Source organism: Stegostoma tigrinum, chromosome 33, assembly GCF_030684315.1.
Source record: "Stegostoma tigrinum isolate sSteTig4 chromosome 33, sSteTig4.hap1, whole genome shotgun sequence".
NCBI lineage: Eukaryota > Metazoa > Chordata > Chondrichthyes > Orectolobiformes > Stegostomatidae > Stegostoma > Stegostoma tigrinum.
The window spans coordinates 35,673,630-35,691,315 of NC_081386.1; the positions used below are offsets into that span (position 1 = coordinate 35,673,630).

At 43.2% G+C, this 17,686-nt stretch overlaps 1 protein-coding gene across 5 annotated transcripts in view; it reads right to left on the reverse strand.

Moving 5' to 3' along the window:
- Positions 1-289: 289 nt before the first annotated feature.
- The window catches only part of slc24a1 (solute carrier family 24 member 1), a 53,681-nt gene continuing 36,284 nt past the window's right edge, over positions 290-17,686 (reverse strand). For all 5 annotated transcript variants that reach the window (XM_059639268.1, XM_059639267.1, XM_059639266.1 and 2 more), the window contains 5 exons: positions 15,054-15,253; positions 10,720-10,989; positions 8,409-8,498; positions 6,337-6,503; positions 290-2,947 (listed from right to left, as the gene is read on the reverse strand). In XM_059639268.1, coding sequence (XP_059495251.1) covers positions 2,698-2,947; positions 6,337-6,503; positions 8,409-8,498; positions 10,720-10,989; positions 15,054-15,253 — 977 coding nt within the window. In that variant the 3' untranslated portion in view covers positions 290-2,697. The remainder of the gene's footprint in view (positions 2,948-6,336; positions 6,504-8,408; positions 8,499-10,719; positions 10,990-15,053; positions 15,254-17,686) is intronic.

Here is a 17,686-nt window from a genome sequence, read left to right on the forward strand (position 1 = left end):
TGTCGAGGGAACCACATTGTGAGCAGTGAGTGCAGTGGACTAGATTGTGGGAAGTGCAGGTAACATGCTGCTTCACCTGGAAGGTGTGTTTGGGCCCTTGGATACCTGGGTAGAGGTAAATGGGAAAGTGTAACACCAGCCCTCCACACTCAATATCAAGTCCAATAATTTTAGGGCCTGAACTCTCAGATGTCCCAGCCCCCTACTCCATTACATCAGGCCTTGTTATCACACAACCTGCCATTACACACTACCTATTGTTAGTCACTCACAGTCCCCATTAACAGCTATTCACCCTCGCAGCCAGATCATTACCAACTCCTTTGTTCAACTGGTCTTCCCTCTCTTTGGGCTCTATCCCCAACTATCGTTTACTCTTTATCTGCTCTATCTTCTGTATGTAACCCAACATTTTCACAGCTGCTATCAGTTCTGAGGAAACCTCACCGGACCCAAACGTTAGCTCTGATTTTGCTTCACAGCAGCTGCCAGAGTTGCTGAGCTTTTCCAGCAACTTCTGCTTTTGTTCCTGATTTACAGCATCTGCAGTTCTTTTTGGTTTTTATAAATGTGCTGTATGTTAGAATAATTGTATGATGGCCCTCAAGAGAATGTAAGAGAACTTCTTGCTGTCTTTATGCCACCAAGAGCAGAGAGCTACCAGATAATGCTCTTTCCTCAATTGGTAGTGTATTTAAGTTTCTGTCTGGTGGAATCTGGTAGGATGATCGTCCGCATTGCACAAAGTGGAGGGCTGACACAGAAGAAGAGTTTTATTGGTTAAGTCTCTGTCTCGATCATATTACATGAAAGAATTCAATAGGATGAATACAGAATAAACTGCTACAAGTGAGTCTAGAAGAAGGATGTTCAAGCTGGGCTATGCTGAAGTGAAATCAGGAAACACTTTTTAAGACTAATTTTTGTGAAAATCCAAAACTCACCAAAAGGGTGTAGGTGCCAGGGTTCATTTGAACATTTTTAAGACTCATTGTGATAATTTTTCTTAGGCAAGCGTGTTCACGGATAGGGAGCAAAGTTTGGTCAACAGCCATGAAAGTTAGCCAAGATCTGGGACAGGCTAACGGGCTGAATGGTCACCTCTTCTTGTGTTCCAGTTAGACTATTTACACTGTGACGTAGAAATTGGAGAGCAATCTAAAGTCTAAAATAACCCTCAGCAGTTTCTGAGACGAGAGGCATTCAGTGATGTAAGAGATTGCTGGTAATGTTTAGCTCATACAACACGAAGTGAGACTAACAATGAACAATGATTTTATGAACAAATATTACACTTGTGTATAATACATCAGAAACGATTTTTCAAAAGGAATGTTCAATTAGAGCACAATTTCTTTGAAATAGAATCAAAGATGGTATTTAAGGATTTTTTTTGGGAGAGAAGGAAAATTGTACAATATGTTTGTGATTTGGACAGGAGGGAGGTGAACTTTGGTACCATGTATCAAGGGGAAGGATTCAGTACTGGAGAATGTGTTTATCTCACTTTTGGCATCCAATGTCAGAAACTAATTCTTTCCAAGCAGACTTTATATAATTAAATATAAATAGCATTGTATATATTTAGCTGAAAATCCCTCTCAACTATCCTCATCAGAGCACCCATTCAGTACCAGTTTGACTTTTCAATTTCTACATCCACTATTCCTCTCTGTAAACTGAGTCAGATTGCCAGTGTCAAATACCTTAAATATAAACATTTCCATCAAGTGAACTTGGATTCTTGGTTATTTACATTAGTGCATTAAGCAGTTTAGTTTTCTCTTTACATCTCAATTTGCTTTCATGCAGTAATGTCAATACTAAATAGTGGCAATGTTTTTTACAATGCAAATCGATCTATTGAGGAATAAGTAGAGGATGTTGAATAAATGGGTTGGAGCAGAGTTGCTGAGATTGGAGTACAGAACCCAGATCTGGTCTGTTTCCCTGTCTTTGCAACCGTCCAAGGTAAGACTGCTAGGTAGCACACTTTCCAGTTCCTGTAGTTTTATTTTAATCCTCAGACTTGTTGGCCTTGAGTTTCCATTTTCTGAAACAGTGTTGTCATCTTAATGAGTAATGCATTAAATGCCAATAATTGTTAGAACTTGATGTCAATGGGGAAATACTACTTTTTGTGACCTATTTTCCAGTCGAGTTCAATTGATGGAAGAGTTTTAGCAGCGAATTGTATTCAACATCTTTAACAACTGTTTTTATATTTTCTTAAATGGTTTTAATTTAGTGGAGCAGAGTTTGTGTGATCAGCTTGAAAATCTATGTGAGATGACCATAACGGTTTTTTCTGATTTTATGCCTCTTGCCTATTGGCACATAAACATCAAGCAGTGGAACATACTTTGGGCTGGTGTTTTTTTTTAAACATTAATTATAACCAAGTTTGAAAACTGCGCCCACCACCTTTGTAATATCTTTCATGATCATGGGGTTTATTTAATGCATGGTGCCATTTTCCAACATGTCTGAACCCATTTGCCACCTGTCATTTTCATACTTTCTGCAAACACCAATTCTGGTTGGAGCTTATGACTAAAATTCAATACAATGACATTGTTGGTTACGATGGGCTGATGCTTTAGAATGTTCCCATCAGCCTACATTCTGGTTGTTATACTGTCATTTACAGTCACAGTCCTCAATAGTGCCCTCTGATAGGTCAAGATTAGAAAGAGCTCATATGGAAACCGGACATACTATGATCCTGTCCTCCAACATTACGCTGATGATTAAAAACGTAAAGTAGAGGCAAAACATGGTGGAGCCCAAGAATTTGTTCATCTTCCACTTTGAGAAGCCAATGGAAATGATTACAAACAGCAGCATCAGGAAGAGTAGAACAATGGCACAGAACAGGCCATTACTGCTGACTGGAACCGCACTGAATCTGTGAAAGGTAGCATACAGCAGCCAGGGCACAGGAAGCCTGTTAAAGAGAAGGAAAAGAATGCCAGAGAAGATTAAAAGACGAGTGTAATTTGTGAGAGAAAGTGATTGTGTGGAAGGCAATAATGAATGTTACAAAGTGAGTGATCATTTGGGCTGTGCATTGAGGCTATCAGTGTTATTTCATGCTTTAAAATGCCTGCAGACTGTACTTGGCTGGAGACCAGGAGTGAAGTAAGCAGTTGATAACTCATTGAGGAAAATCGTGCCTCACAAACTTAATCAAGTTTTTTAATGAAGTAACCAAAAAGATTGAGGGCAGAGATAATGGGAACTGCAGATGCTGGAGAATTCCAAGATAATAAAATGTGAGGCTGGATGAACACAGCAGGCCAAGCAGCATCTCAGGAGCACAAAATCTGACGTTTCGGGCCTAGACCCTTCATCAGAGAGGGGGATGGGGAGAGGGAACTGGAATAAATAGGGAGAGAGGGGGAGGCGGACCAAAGATGGAGAGTAAAGAAGATAGGTGGAGAGAGTGTAGGTGGGGAGGTAGGGAGGGGATAGGTCAGTCCAGGGAAGACGGACAGGTCAAGGAGGTGGGATGAGGTTAGTAGGTAGCTGGGGGTGCGGCTTGGGGTGGGAGGAAGGGATGGGTGAGAGGAAGAACCGGTTAGGGAGGCAGAGACAGGTTGGACTGGTTTTGGGATGCAGTGGGTGGGGGGGAAGAGCTGGGCTGGTTGTGTGGTGCAGTGGGGGAAGGGGACGAACTGGGCTGGTTTAGGGATGCAGTAGGGGAAGGGGAGATTTTGAAACTGGTGAAGTCCACATTGATACCATATGGCTGCAGGGTTCCCAGGCGGAATATGAGTTGCTGTTCCTGCAACCTTCGGGTGGCATCATTGTGGCACTGCAGGAGGCCCATGATGGACATGTCATCAAGAGAATGGGAAGGGGAGTGGAAATGGTTTGCGACTGGGAGGTGCAGTTGTTTGTTGCGAACTGAGCGGAGGTGTTCTGCAAAGCGGTCCCCAAGCCTCCACTTGGTTTCCCCAATGTAGAGGAAGCCGCACCGGGTACAGTGGATGCAGTATACCACATTGGCAGATGTGCAGGTGAACCTCTGCTTAATGTGGAATGTCATCTTGGGGCCTGGGATGGGGGTGAAGGAGGAGGTGTGGGGACAAGTGTAGCATTTCCTGCGGTTGCAGGGGAAGGTGCCGGGTGTGGTGGGGTTGGAGGGCAGTGTGGAACGAACAAGGGAGTCACGGAGAGAGTGGTCTCTCCGGAAAGCAGACAGGGGAGGGGATGGAAAAATGTCTTGGGTTGTGAGGTCGGATTGTAAATGGCGGAAGTGTCGGAGGATAATGCGTTGTATCCGGAGGTTGGTAGGGTGGTGTTTGAGAACGAGGGGGATCCTCTTAGGGCAGTTGTGGCGGGGGCGGGGTGTGAGGGATGTGTTGCGGGAAATACGGGAGACGCGGTCAAGGGCGTTCTCGATCACTGTGGGGGGAAAGTTGCGGTCCTTAAAGAACTTGGACATCTGGGATGTGCGGGAGTGGAATGTCTTATCGTGGGAGCAGATGCGGCGGAGGCGGAGGAATTGGGAATAGGGGATGGAATTTTTGCAGGAGGGTGGGTGGGAGGAGGTGTATTCTAGGTAGCTGTGGGAATCGGTGGGCTTGAAATGGACATCAGTTACAAGCTGGTTGCCTGAGATGGAGACTGAGAGGTCCAGGAAGGTGAGGGATGTGCTGGAGATGGCCCAGGTGAACTGAGGGTTGGGGTGGAAAGTGTTGGTAAAGTGGATGAACTGTTCGAGCTCCTCTGGGGAGCAAGAGGCGGCGCCGATTGAGGGCAGAGTGGTTGACATTGTTTACTTAGACTTTAGTGAAGTCTTTGACACGTTCTACATGTTAAAACAGTTAGTTAAGTTAGATCACATGGGCAGGACTTGTACAATTAATAGTGGAGTACTCTGTAATGCTGTAGAACAGAGACACCACAGGGTTTATGTACATAATTCTTTGAAATTTGCATCACAGGTAGACAGGTGGTTAAGAAGATATTTAGCTTGCTAGCTTTCATTGCTCAGACCTTATGAGTATATGAGTAAGGACATCATGTTGAGGTTGTACGTGATGTTAATGAGGTCCATTCTGGCATACTATGTGCAGTTCTGGTTGCCCTGTTATAGAAAGGATATTATTAAACTGAACAGGGTTCGGTAAACATTTACCAGGATATTTGCAGGAATGCAATACACTGGAAAGACTGGGATTTTTTTTTCACTGGAGTGTAGGTGGTTGAGGGGCAATCTTATTGAAGTTTATAAAATCATGAGGGGCACAGATAAGGTGAATAACAAGGGTCGTTCTCTAGGATGGGGGAGTTCAAAACTAGAGGGCATATTTTTAAGGTGAGAGGAACAAGATTTAAAAAGGACATTGGGACAATTTTTTGTTGCACAGAGTGGTTCATGTGGAAATGAACTGCTAGAGAAGGTGGTGGATGCAGGTACATTTACAACGTTTAAAAAATGTTTTGGATAAGTACATGGATAGGAAAGGTTTGAAGGGAAATAGGCCAAGAATTAGAATCCCTACAGTGTGGAAACAGGCCCTTCGGCCCAACAAGTCCACACCGAACCTCAGTGCATCCCACCCAGACCCATTCCCCTATAACCCACCTAAGCTACACGTCCTCAACACAACGGGAAATTTAGTGTGACCAATCCACCCTAACCTGCACATCTTTGGACTGTGGGAGGAAACCGGAGCACCCAGAGGAAACCCACGCAGACATGGGGAGAATGTGCAAACTCCACACAGACAGACACCCGAGGCAGAATCAAACCTGGGTCCCTGGTGCTGTGTGGCAGCAGTGCTAAGCACTGAGGCACCGTGACACCCCTCAGGCAGATGGGACTAGTTTAGTTTGGGATTGTAGATGGCATGGACTGGTTGGACCAAGGGGTCTGTTTCTATGTTGTATGACTCATGAGTTCAAGCCAAAATAGATTTGCATTCCCTCAACCTCAGGTGCAGACCAACACGTTAGAAAAATCGTTACTATTGTGACTGGAGTTGGAGGGCAGAGGCACCATGGTACCTTAAATTTAAAATGCCCATCATTGTGTTCAAGCTTCTATATGGTCTCATCAACCATAATCTCAGCACCAGCAGGCCTATAGCCTTCTTTGCTACCTCTCATCTTTAAGATGTTTGAGGAGGTGGAGTGTGGGGTGAGGAGAAGTGCTCATCACAAAAGTGATCTTTAACTTGTCCGTCATCTTCACTTGAAGAAATACAACTGCCACAGTATATATTGTAAATAAGATCCCCCCTCCCCAATCCCACTTTAAAATGAAACCTCTCCCCAGTCCCACACAGCAAACCCAATATTCACAGCTGAAAGATCAATACTTGCCCAACTGTGATGTCAAAGATGTTGCTTCCCACTGAGCTGGACACTGCCATGTCCCCCAGACCTTTGCGAGCGACAATGACACTAGTGATGAGGTCAGGGATTGAGGTACCCGCAGCAAGGATGGTTAAACCCATTATCTCTTCAGAAATACCAATTGTCTCACCAACCTAGAGATAAAGCAAATTACTGTATAATGCCTGAACTTGCATAAGACCTGGAGAGATACCAGTCTTCATCTACATAACTCTGGAGTAGGAAGGAATTATGATCTTGGTGGCAAGTTCCAACTACTATAGTATGTAACACAGACTTAAAGTTTGACTTACACTCAACTGGGCAGAGGTCAGGCACTACAATTGGCCTCAGTGTCAATGTAATTGATTGTGAACTGTCAGTCAGAGTTCCTTCACCAGTGATGCCTACCCAAAGAGACACCCATCCAATGACATTGATTAACAGCAGGAAGAGATGCAACAGCTAAACAGCTGCTTGGACAGAGTGCCAGAGAGCTGCTGGGACCCACTGACACATTTCCTGCATCTTCCATGGAGAGTCAATATTTTCAGGTTAGAATGAGAAAGAAATGTTTAAAAGGAGCAATTGAAGTATTTCACCTTTATTCATCAGGATCAGTGCTTTTCATTATTTATATAAATGATTTAGATGTGAATATCGAAGGAATAGTCGGTAATTTTGCAGATGACACCAAAATTGGTGCATAGTGGACAGTGAAGAAGGTTATTTCAGAGTACAACAGAATCATGATACGAACCAAGGAGAGGCAGGTGGAGTTTAATTCAAAAATGTTGTATTTTGATAATCAGGGCAGGACTTATACACATAATAGCGAGGTCCTGGGGAGTGTTGTTGAACAAAAAGACCTTGGGATGCAGATGCATAGTTCCTTGAATGTGGAGTCACGGGTAGCTAGGATAGTGACGAAGGCATTTGGAATGTTTGTCTTCATTGGTCAGTGCATTGAGGATATAAAACTTGGGATGTCATACTGCGGACATTGATTTGGAGTATTGTGTTCAATGCTAGTCTCCCTGTTATAGGAAAGGGGATGTTAAATCTTGAAAAGATTTACGAGGATGTTGCCACCTTTGGAAGGTTTGAACTATAGGGAGAGGCTGAATAGGCTGAGACGATTTTCCCTGGAGGATCAGAGGCTGAGGGTGACCCTTTATAGTCGCTTACAGAATCATGAGAGGCTTGGATAGGGTCTCTAGCCAAGATCTTTTCCCCGGGGTGGGGGAGACCAGAATAAGAGGGCATAGGTTTAGGATGAGAGGGAAAAGATTTCAAAGAGACCTAAGGGACAACACTTTCACACAGAGGGTGGCATGTGTATGGAATAAGCTGCCAGAGAAAGTGGTGAAGGCTGGTATAATTACAACATTTAAAAGGCATCTGGCTGAGTATATCAGAAAGAAGGGTGTAGGGGGATATGGACCAAATGCTCAAAAATGAGAGATATCTGGTTGGCATGGACAATTAGACCAAAGGGTCTGTTTTTGTGCTGTATGACTCTACATCACACCAACTGCTATAACATCTGCTGTTCAATTGCAGTGTATGGAATCTCAGAAAGCATACCCAGTCCCTCACTCAACTTTACAGATTTCTGTTAAACCACTTACTCACATTTCTCACTGAATAAAATTCATGTCACAGGGAGGATTACAAACAAAAAATACAAGTGCGTAAATGTTTTATAATTGATTGGCACAGGCTAAATATAATTCAAGCAGCATTAAATTGCAACTGAAGGCTTCAGTAAATAGTTAAATTTAACTATTTCTGTGAAAAATATATTGCTATTCATTACATTAAGTTGGTTTTGAAATGTTGAACCGCTCAGTAATTTGACAGATGGAGACCACGCACGTATTTAACTATACATTACAGCAATCCTGTTCTTAAAGGACCATTTTTCTCCAAGTGATGGCGGATTTGTTCCAGTTAGAAGTATATGCAAAGTCACCCCATGTGGTATATATGTTCCAGCTACTGCTACAGCATGGATTAATTTGTAAAGGAATGTAAGCTGTCACTAACGCAGCACTTACCTGGTGGGCCCACCACACCATCAAATATGAAAAAGCACCAATCCACAGAATAGACCCAAAAAAGGTCCCAATAAAGTATTTCTTTGAAGCCTGCGGGAAACAAAAATAATGTAAATCACAGATATTCTATCCTTTAAAATCTTAGGGAAATGTAACCTTTTAAACTGAGGATCATTAATTTAGATAAAAAAGTGTGGAGCTGGATGAACACAGCAGGCCCAGCAGCATCTCAGGAGCACAAAAGCTGACGTTTCGGGCCTAGACCCTTCATCAGAGAGGGGGATGGGGTGAGGGTTCTGGAATAAATAGGGAGAGGGGGAGGCAGACCGAAGATGGAGAGAAAAGAAGATAGGTGGAGAGGAGAGTATAGGTGGGGAGGTAGGGAGGGGATAGGTCAGTCCAGGGAAGACAGACAGGTCAAGGAGGTGGGATGAGGTTAGTAGGTAGATGGGGGTGCGGCTTGGGGTGGGAGGAAGGGATGGGTGAGAGGAAGAACAGGTTAGGGAGGCAGAGACAGGCTGGGCTGGTTTTGTGATGCAGCGGAGGGAGGGGAGATTTTGAAGCTGGTGAAGTCCACATTGATACCATTGGGCTGCAGGGTTCCCAAGCGGAATATGAGTTGCTGTTCCTGCAACCTTTGGGTGGCAACATTATGGCACTGCAGGAGGCCCAGGATGGACATGTCGTCTGAGGAATGGGAGGGGGATATGAAATGGTTCGCGATTGGAAGGTTGAGTTGTTTATTGCGAAACGAGCGGACGTGTTCTGCAAAGCGGTCCCCAAGCCTCCGCTTGGTTTCCCTGATGGAGAGGAAGACACAACGGGTACAGTGGATGCAGTATACCACATTGGCAGATGTGCAGGTGAACCTCTGCTTAATATGGAAAGTCATCTTGGGGCCTGGGATGGGGGTGAGGGAGGAGGTGTGGGGGCAGGTGTAGCACTTCCTGCGGTTGCAGGGGAAGGTGCCGGGTGTGGTGGGGTTGGAGGGAAGTGTGGAGCAGACAAGGGAGTCACAGAGAGAGTAGTCTCTCCAGAAAGCAGACAAGGGTGGGGATGGAAAAATGTCTTTGGTGGTGGGGTCAGATTGTAGATGGCGGAAGTGTCAGAGGATGATGTACTGTATCCGGAGGTTGGTGGGGTGGTGTGTGAGGACGAGGGGGATTCTCTTTGGGCGGTTATTGCGAGGGCGGGGTGTGAGGGAGACACAGTCGAGGGCGTTCTCGACCACTGTGGGGGGGATGTTGCGGTCCTTGAAGAACGAGGACGTCTGGGATGTGCAGGAGTGGAAAGCCTCATCCAGCAGATGTGGCGGAGGCGAAGAAATTGGGAATAGGGGATGGAATTTTTTCAGGAAGGTGGATGGGAGGAGGCGTATTCCAGGTAGCTGTGGGAGTCGGTGGGCTTGAAGTGGATATCGGTTTCTAGGTGGTTGCCTGAGATGGAGACAGAGAGGTCCAGGAAGGTGAGGGATGTGTTGGAGATGGCCCACGTGAACTTGAGGTTGGGGTGGAAGGTGTTGGTGAAGTGGATGGACTGTCCGAGCTCCTCTTGGGAGCACGAGGCGGCGTCGTTACAGTCATCAATGTAATGGAGCCAAAACGTCAGCTTTTGTGCCCCTAAGATGCTGCTTGACCTGCTGTGTTCATCCAGCTCCACACTTTGTTATCTCATATTCTCCGGCATCTGCAGTTCCCATTATCCCCAATCATTAATTTATCTTGTATTTTTTAAAATCAAAATGTTAGAGAAGGAGTTAGTTTGGTCCCTTAAGGTTATTCTGTCTTTCTGAAGAAATATAGTCAGTTCCATTCTCCCAGGTGCCTAATCACTTTTCTTTATTAACTCATTAATTATCTCTGCTTCCATCACCCTCTTTCGGCAGCACAGTCCAGGCCATTACTACATGTTGCATTAAAAAAACCTTCCTCACATCTCCCTGTATTGTCTCCTCTAAACAATAAGTCTATGCTTCCCGATCTTTGTACAAGTAACCATTGGGAACAGTATTTTTTTATTTCAGGTTTAGATAAAGTAGATGAGGAGACTTTATGCTCTTGGAAGCCTAATTCAAAGATCCTTTACTTAATCCTGGTTTATCTAGTCTAACCTTTTTTCATTTTTCCATTCCTGACACCATTCAGATAAATCTCCTTTGCCCCTTTTTCAAGGGCCTTGATTTCCTTCCTAAAATGTGCTGATCAGAACTTGCACAGATTTTGATGTTCACTGCATCATTTGATTAAATGTTAGGTACAAGAATTTTCTCCTTGCTAATGTCTGATTTTCCACACGATCTTTTCTCACTTACTGCATTTCGTACATCAGGCACTGTTAGCCAGAGCGGGAACACGATAGGAAGTAGGCACAGGTAAGTGATCTGTTTCCGTCGCGTGTCTGGCCACTCAAGACTCAGAGGTTCTTCTTCATGGGTTTCCTCTTCTTCCTTTTCTTCATTATCCTCCTCATCACTATCTTCATCACTGTCATCCTCCTCATCACTGTCTTCAGAATCACTGTCACTGCCATCATTCTCATCACCATCATTATTTCCTGCATCTTCACACTGATCATTTGTTTCCTACAGCCAAATTAGAAATGGAAATATTCATTGTAAACATTTACTACAGATTTCTGACATTTGAATTGAACCAGCCATACAAAAATACAGCGGCTACTGGAGCTGCTCAGAGGCTAGGAATCCTGCAGTGAGTATCTCACCTCCTATCTCCCCACTTGCCTGGATGGGTGCAGCTCCAACAACACTCAAGAAGCTTGACATCCGGGACAAAGCAGCCACTTGATTGACACCACATCCACAAACATCCGCTCTCCACCACTGGCACTCAGTAGCAGCAGTGTGTACTATCTACAAGATGCACTGCAAAAGATCACCAAAGATCCTCAGACAGCACCTTCCAACCCCATGACCACTTCCGTCTTGAAGGACAATGTAACAGCCACATGGGAACACCAGCCCCTGCAAGTTCCCCAAGTCACTCACCATCCAGATCTGTATCAATATTAATATTCCTTCACAGTCATTGGATCAATATCAGGCAGCTCACCACAATTTCCCCCAGGCAGTTAGGAAGAAGCGATAAACTTTGGCCCAGCCTGTGATACCCATGTCCCATGAACTAAATTTTTTTTTGAAATAGTGGCTCTGAATTGTGAGTCAAACTTTGCCTGTTTAAACAACTGCTATTGTGTACGAAGCACATGTACTGGAAGGGCTGAACTCAATTCTCAATGGTACTTTCCTTGAGCCAGAATGAACTCAACACTTCAGTTATGCAAAGTTCAAATAAATTTCTGATACAGTCAGATAAAACCAGGCCAAGTTCATCAAGAAAGAAGGAATGGAGTTTTGTACCGTGCTGTTACACAGGGTGAAGGGCTGTAACTGTTTCCTGCACACCTTCACTAGTGCACGTGACACGGGCTGAGACAATTAAGTGAAACCTGACAGTGTTGTGAGTTGCAGAAGGTGCCTCCTGTTTGAGCACCTTGTGTTCAACTGAGGGCCTTGTCACATTTCTCCTCACTCACAAGTTTTCTTGCCACTGACCCCAACACCTCAGGATCAGTCCAGCAGGTCCTGGCATGGTGAAACCATGAATCCACAACCGTGCCACCTCACCTTGTAATCCATCTCCAGTTTTGCTCTTCACTGGCTATAAGTTCCAGCAGTGGGCTCATGTCTTGGTAGCACCACTGGGCCTGGAGAGTCACTGGCTAATCAGAAGCAGATTGCCTCCTAACTGAGGTCAGGAGTATTGGCTTGAGCAGATTAACAGCTTGATGACCGCAAGTCAAACTGGGCTTTCCAGCCACTTGGAGGTGAGTTCAGACCTGGCTTTTAGAAGAGTGTGGGACTGTCACCTCTAGTGAAAATTCAACTCAAAAAGACAATACGCCACACTGTCATTGATCAAGTATACTCTTCGTAATTCTCTGTTACATTTCACTCAGCATGCCCCCCAGAAGTTTGCTGCTATCTTCCTTGCTATTTACGATGTTTCTAAATTTGAATCCTCATAGAAATCAGTCCATATATATATCCAGGTGCAGGTCATTATTATATCTCAATAAAGCAGCACTCCCAATGCTACCCTGGAAAACATCACAATGTAATTCACTCACAGCTGAACAGGACCCACTCCCTGCGACTCTCTCCTAATTGTGTGTTTTAGCTACTTTTGGACCCCCTCAGCCTACTGTCCCTTTGAATCATTGGGTTGCTAATAAGCCTATTGTGTAGCACTTTATTGAACACCAAACATCTACATAAACAAAATTAATTGCACAATCCTCATCCAGCCTCTCCCACCTTTCATTAGAACTCAAACTTGAGACTTTGTCTTTGGTGATAAACTTGAAATCCAATTGAATTTTCAACATTTCCCATGTATTCACTCAAGACATTTGCTAGAAAGGTTGTCTGCCTCCCATTCAAATTACCTAGGCTTGTGTTCTGGACAACTTTTCTCATAATGCCTTCTTTCTCACAGGTGTAATGGGAAAGGTCTGAACAAAGAACAAATTAGACTCATAGAGCTAGACAGTATGGAAACAGACCCCTTTGTCTAACTTGTTCATGTTGACCAGATATCCTAAATTAATCTTGACCCATTTGCCAGCATTTGGCCCATATCCCTTTAAATCCTTCTGATTCATTTAGCCATCCAAATGCCTTTTACATGTTGTATTTGTACCAGCCTCCACCACTTTCTCTGGCAGATCAGTCCATAAACACATCACCCTCTGTGTGTGAAGAAAGTTACCCCTTAGGTCCCTTTTAAATCTTTCCCCTCTTACCTAGTTCTGGTCTTACCCCACCCAGGGAAAATGACACTGGCTATTCAACCTATCCATGCCCTTCATTATTTTGTAAACCTTTATAAAGTTCTGGAGTAGTGCCAGAAGATTGGAGGAGGCCAAATGTCATTCCCTTGTTCAAAGAAGGGAATCCTAGAAATTACAGACCAGTCAGACTTACTTCTGTGCTGGGCAAGTTATTGGAGAGGATTCTGAGAGATAGTATTTATGACTATTTGGAATAGCACCGTTTGATTAGAAATAGTTAGCATGGTTTTGTGAGGGACAGGTCATGTCTCACAAGCCTTATTGAATTCTTTGAGGATGTGACAACACATGTTGCTGAAGATAGAGCAGTGGATGTGGTGTATATGGGTTTTAGCAAGGCGTTTGATGAAGTTCCACATGGTAGGCTCATTCAGAAAGGAAGGAGGCATGTGGTTCAGGGCGATTTGACTGTCTGGATACAAAACTGGCTGTCCAATAGAAGACAGAGGGTGGTAGTAGATGGAAAGTGTTCACCTGGAGTTGTGACCAGTGGTATTCTGCAGGGGTCTGTTCTGGAACCTTTGCTCTTTGTGATCTATATAAATGACTTAGATGACGAAGTGTAAGGGTGGGTTAGTAAGTTTGCCGATGACAGGAAGGTTGGTGGAGTTGTGTCCAGTGTGGAGGGCTGTTGTAGGTTGCAACGGGACATTGACAGGATACAGAGCTGGGCAATGAAGTGGCAGATGGAATTCAACCCAGAAAATTGTGAGTTGATTCATTTTGAAAGGTCAAATTTGAATGCAGAATGCAGGGTTAATGGCAAGATTCCCAGCAGTATGGAGGAACAGAGGGATCTTGGGGTCCACATCCATTGATCCCTCAAAGTTACTACCCAAGCAGATAGGGTTGTAAATAAGGCGTATGGTGTGTTGGCTTTCATCGGCAGGAGAACTGAGTTTAAGAGCCGTGAGGTTATGCTGCAGCTCTATAAAACTCCAGTTAGACCACACTTGGAATATTGTGTTCAGTTCTGGTCACCTCATTGTAGGAAAGATGTGGAAGCTTTAGAGAGGGTGCAGAGGAAGTTTATCAGGATGATGCCTGGACTGGAGGGCAGGTCTTATGAGGAAAGGTTGAGGGAGCTAGGGCTTTTTCATTGGAGCGAAGAAGGATGAGAGGTGACTTGATAGAGGTGTACAAGATGATGAGAGGCATAGATAGAGTAGATAGTCAGAGACTTTTTCCCAGGGCAGAAATGACTATTACGAGGGGGAGAAATTTTAAGGAGACTGGAGGAAGGAATAGGGGAGATGTCAGAGGTAAGTTCTTTACACAGAGGGTGGTGGGTGTGTGGAATGTGCTGCCTGCAGTGGTAGTGGAGTCAGATACTTTAGAGACTTTTAAGTGACTCTTGGATAGGCGCATGAAGGATAATAAAATGTAGGGTATGCAGGGAGATTGATCTTAGTAGGATAATAGGTTGGCACAGCATTGTGGGCTGAAAGGTACACTGTGCTGTGCTGTTCTATGTTATATGTAAAGTGATTCCTGAGGGCTCCAGGGAAAATAGCCCCAGCCTGTTCAGCTTCTCCTTATAGCGCAAACCTTCCAACAAAGGCTCACAACCTGATATCAGCCAGGCCTGGCATCGTGCTGACACAGCCACTGCGTTGTGATACTATCCTTGTTGCAAACTGCACATAGTACCCTATCATTGCAAAGATACTTCCCTCTCAGTGCAGGCTTTGGAGAGAAATTCTCTTCATCCATTAACACTTCTTCCTCCCTGGTATTGATAAGAGTAGATGGAATGGATTCTTTGGGCCCACTCACCTGGTCTTTAATGAGATTTTCTTCATCCTCGGCACCTTCTGTTGGTGATGATGGACTTGAAGGATCAGTTGGGGGAGTCACTTCAACATTCACCACGTTGGGAAGATCTGTTTCCTCTCTTTCTTCTCTTTTCTCCTCTTCCTTCTCTTCTTTTTTCTCCTGTTGTATTTCCTCTTTCTGTTTTTCATCTGTCTCTCCACCTGTGACACAGAAATGACCAGAATCTTCAGAATTTAATTGTCCTGCTGTTTTCTTTATTTCAATGACAGACTTAGATTGTGGTTGAATGGCCATTCCTGCTCCTATTTATCTCTTTATATTCACAGCCTAAATAATAGACTTCATAGTTCACATATATTGACAATTACCTGTTCATTTTAACCCAATAGTAAACAAGGGTGACCAGTATTCCTGCTGAAATATCACCAATAATCTTTGGGAGGAGTGATAATGATTCATTTACCGAAGTTTGCGCTACTGTCACTGGCTACTCAGAAAACAGTTGAGCACTTCTACTTCTCAAAGCATGCAGCCAGAATACATAATGCAAACTTCCTCTTATAGTCTTTTAATCCAATGTTGAAGAGCATTTTATATTTTCAATTTGCATGGTTGATAAAATAATCTGCTTTCCAAGATGACAGCCAGTTGTATAAGCAGACACACCCACATATGCAAATATTGGGCGAGTACAGGCAACTGGTCAACCAATGGCATATCCTGAGAAATTGAGTTACTTCCTTTTTTAGGTCAAGATTCCTCATCCCTTCAGCATCATGCAGTCTCCCATTAGAGACAGAAATCCAGAATTAGAAACACAGCTCTGTAACATTCCTCTAGGAATGTTTATATGTGATTGAGATAGTCAAGAGATCAGGTCTAGGAAAGGGCATTTAATCTTTTTTATATATTTCATCAAATCGTCACACAATGCCAAATCTCGGTGTGTATCACAGGTGGATTTTCAGTGATGTTCTTCCTGAGGGATTGAATTGCACAGTATATAAGCACAATAACCTTTTAACATGAGGGCTTGGATTCCACTAGATCTTCATTCTACCAGTTTTGAGAGCTTTCGTATAATCTGAAGGCTCTCAATCTGGTATTGCAGTAAATGGACTCCAGGGTAGTGGAATACAAAAAAGTAAGAAATCAAAATAAATCTTCGAGGGAATATCATAATTAACAACAATGTTGCTACTTTTGTATTCGTAAAGACAAGGTCAAGGGTAATGTGAACACCCTTTAAAAACTCAAGAGCAATAATTATATCAAATGAAAATCGGGAAATGGCCAGGCATGTTGAGAGTTATTTTGTGCAAGACTTCACAGCAGTGGAAGATTATTGCAGGCAAACTCATTTTAATCAAAGACTTGAACTCAGCAAAGTTAATATAAGAAAAAAAAATTGTTAGAAATAAAATGTGAAGTGTGACAAATCCCAAATATCTGGTTGTTTCTGTCACAGGATTTAAAGGAACTAGATCAAGAAAATATTAATGTTTTACCATAATCTACCCTTAGTTAAAATGAGTATCTGTTTGAATTGGAAAATTTCAATTGCAGCTCCAGTATTTAAATAAAGTGAGCAAGAATGTGTTTAGGAAATTCTAGGCTTCTTTGCCTAAGATTAATGTTATTGAAATGTCTAACTGCAGACATATTAACTGTGCACAAAGGGAAATTTGCATTAATTAGAGAGCGCCAACATGGGTTTGCAAAGGGTAGGTCATGTCTCATGAAATGAATTGAATTCCTTTACAAGTGAACTAAAGTAATAGATGAGGTTTTTGACATAATTTGTGTGGATTTCCAGAAAGCATTTAAAAATCTTCCATTTAAAGTATAGTTAACTAAATTTAAAATGTGAGTAATTTAAGGAAAATGATTAACCTCCCACTCAGGACATTAGGTAGACAGTGAAAACAGAGTGGCAACAATGGGCATATTCATGAATTGGAAGGAAATGACTGATAGTTACCAATAAGAATCTACAATGGGGCCTCAAATATTCACATTATTAATTAATGACCAGATAACACAATTGAGGGGCTAATATTCAATGTTACTGAAGACATAAAAATTGATGGCAGAGTGATTAGTGTTGATGGGACATAAAAATGACAAAGAGACATTGATATTTCGATAAGTACATGAAAGGAAAGTCGATGCATTTTATAAATTCTTCCACTTTAGGCCAAGGAAAGGATAACAGCAAGTTTTATTTAAACAGTGAAAAGCTAGAAACCATGGAAGTACAAACAGATTTCAGAGTCTGTGTACACATATAAACACAGGACTTTGGGACGGGGAAGTGGTGGGGGCCAGGTTTGAGTGTGCACATTGAGGAACAAATTTGGGACCAGGATCTCCTAGATTTGGTTTGTGCAATGTTAAGGGATTGATAAGTAATTAATCATCTTGTTTTGAGAGGTTGTTTAGAAGTGATCATAACACAACAGAATTCTTCACAGGGATAAAAATTAATGTTGTTCAATTCAAGGAATTCCCTCCCTAACAGCAGAGTGGGTCTCCTACAGCACATGGACTGCAGCAGTTCAAGAAGGCAGCTCACCCCCACCTTCTTAGGTGGCAACTAGGGGCAGGCAACACATGCTAATAGTTTCCATGTG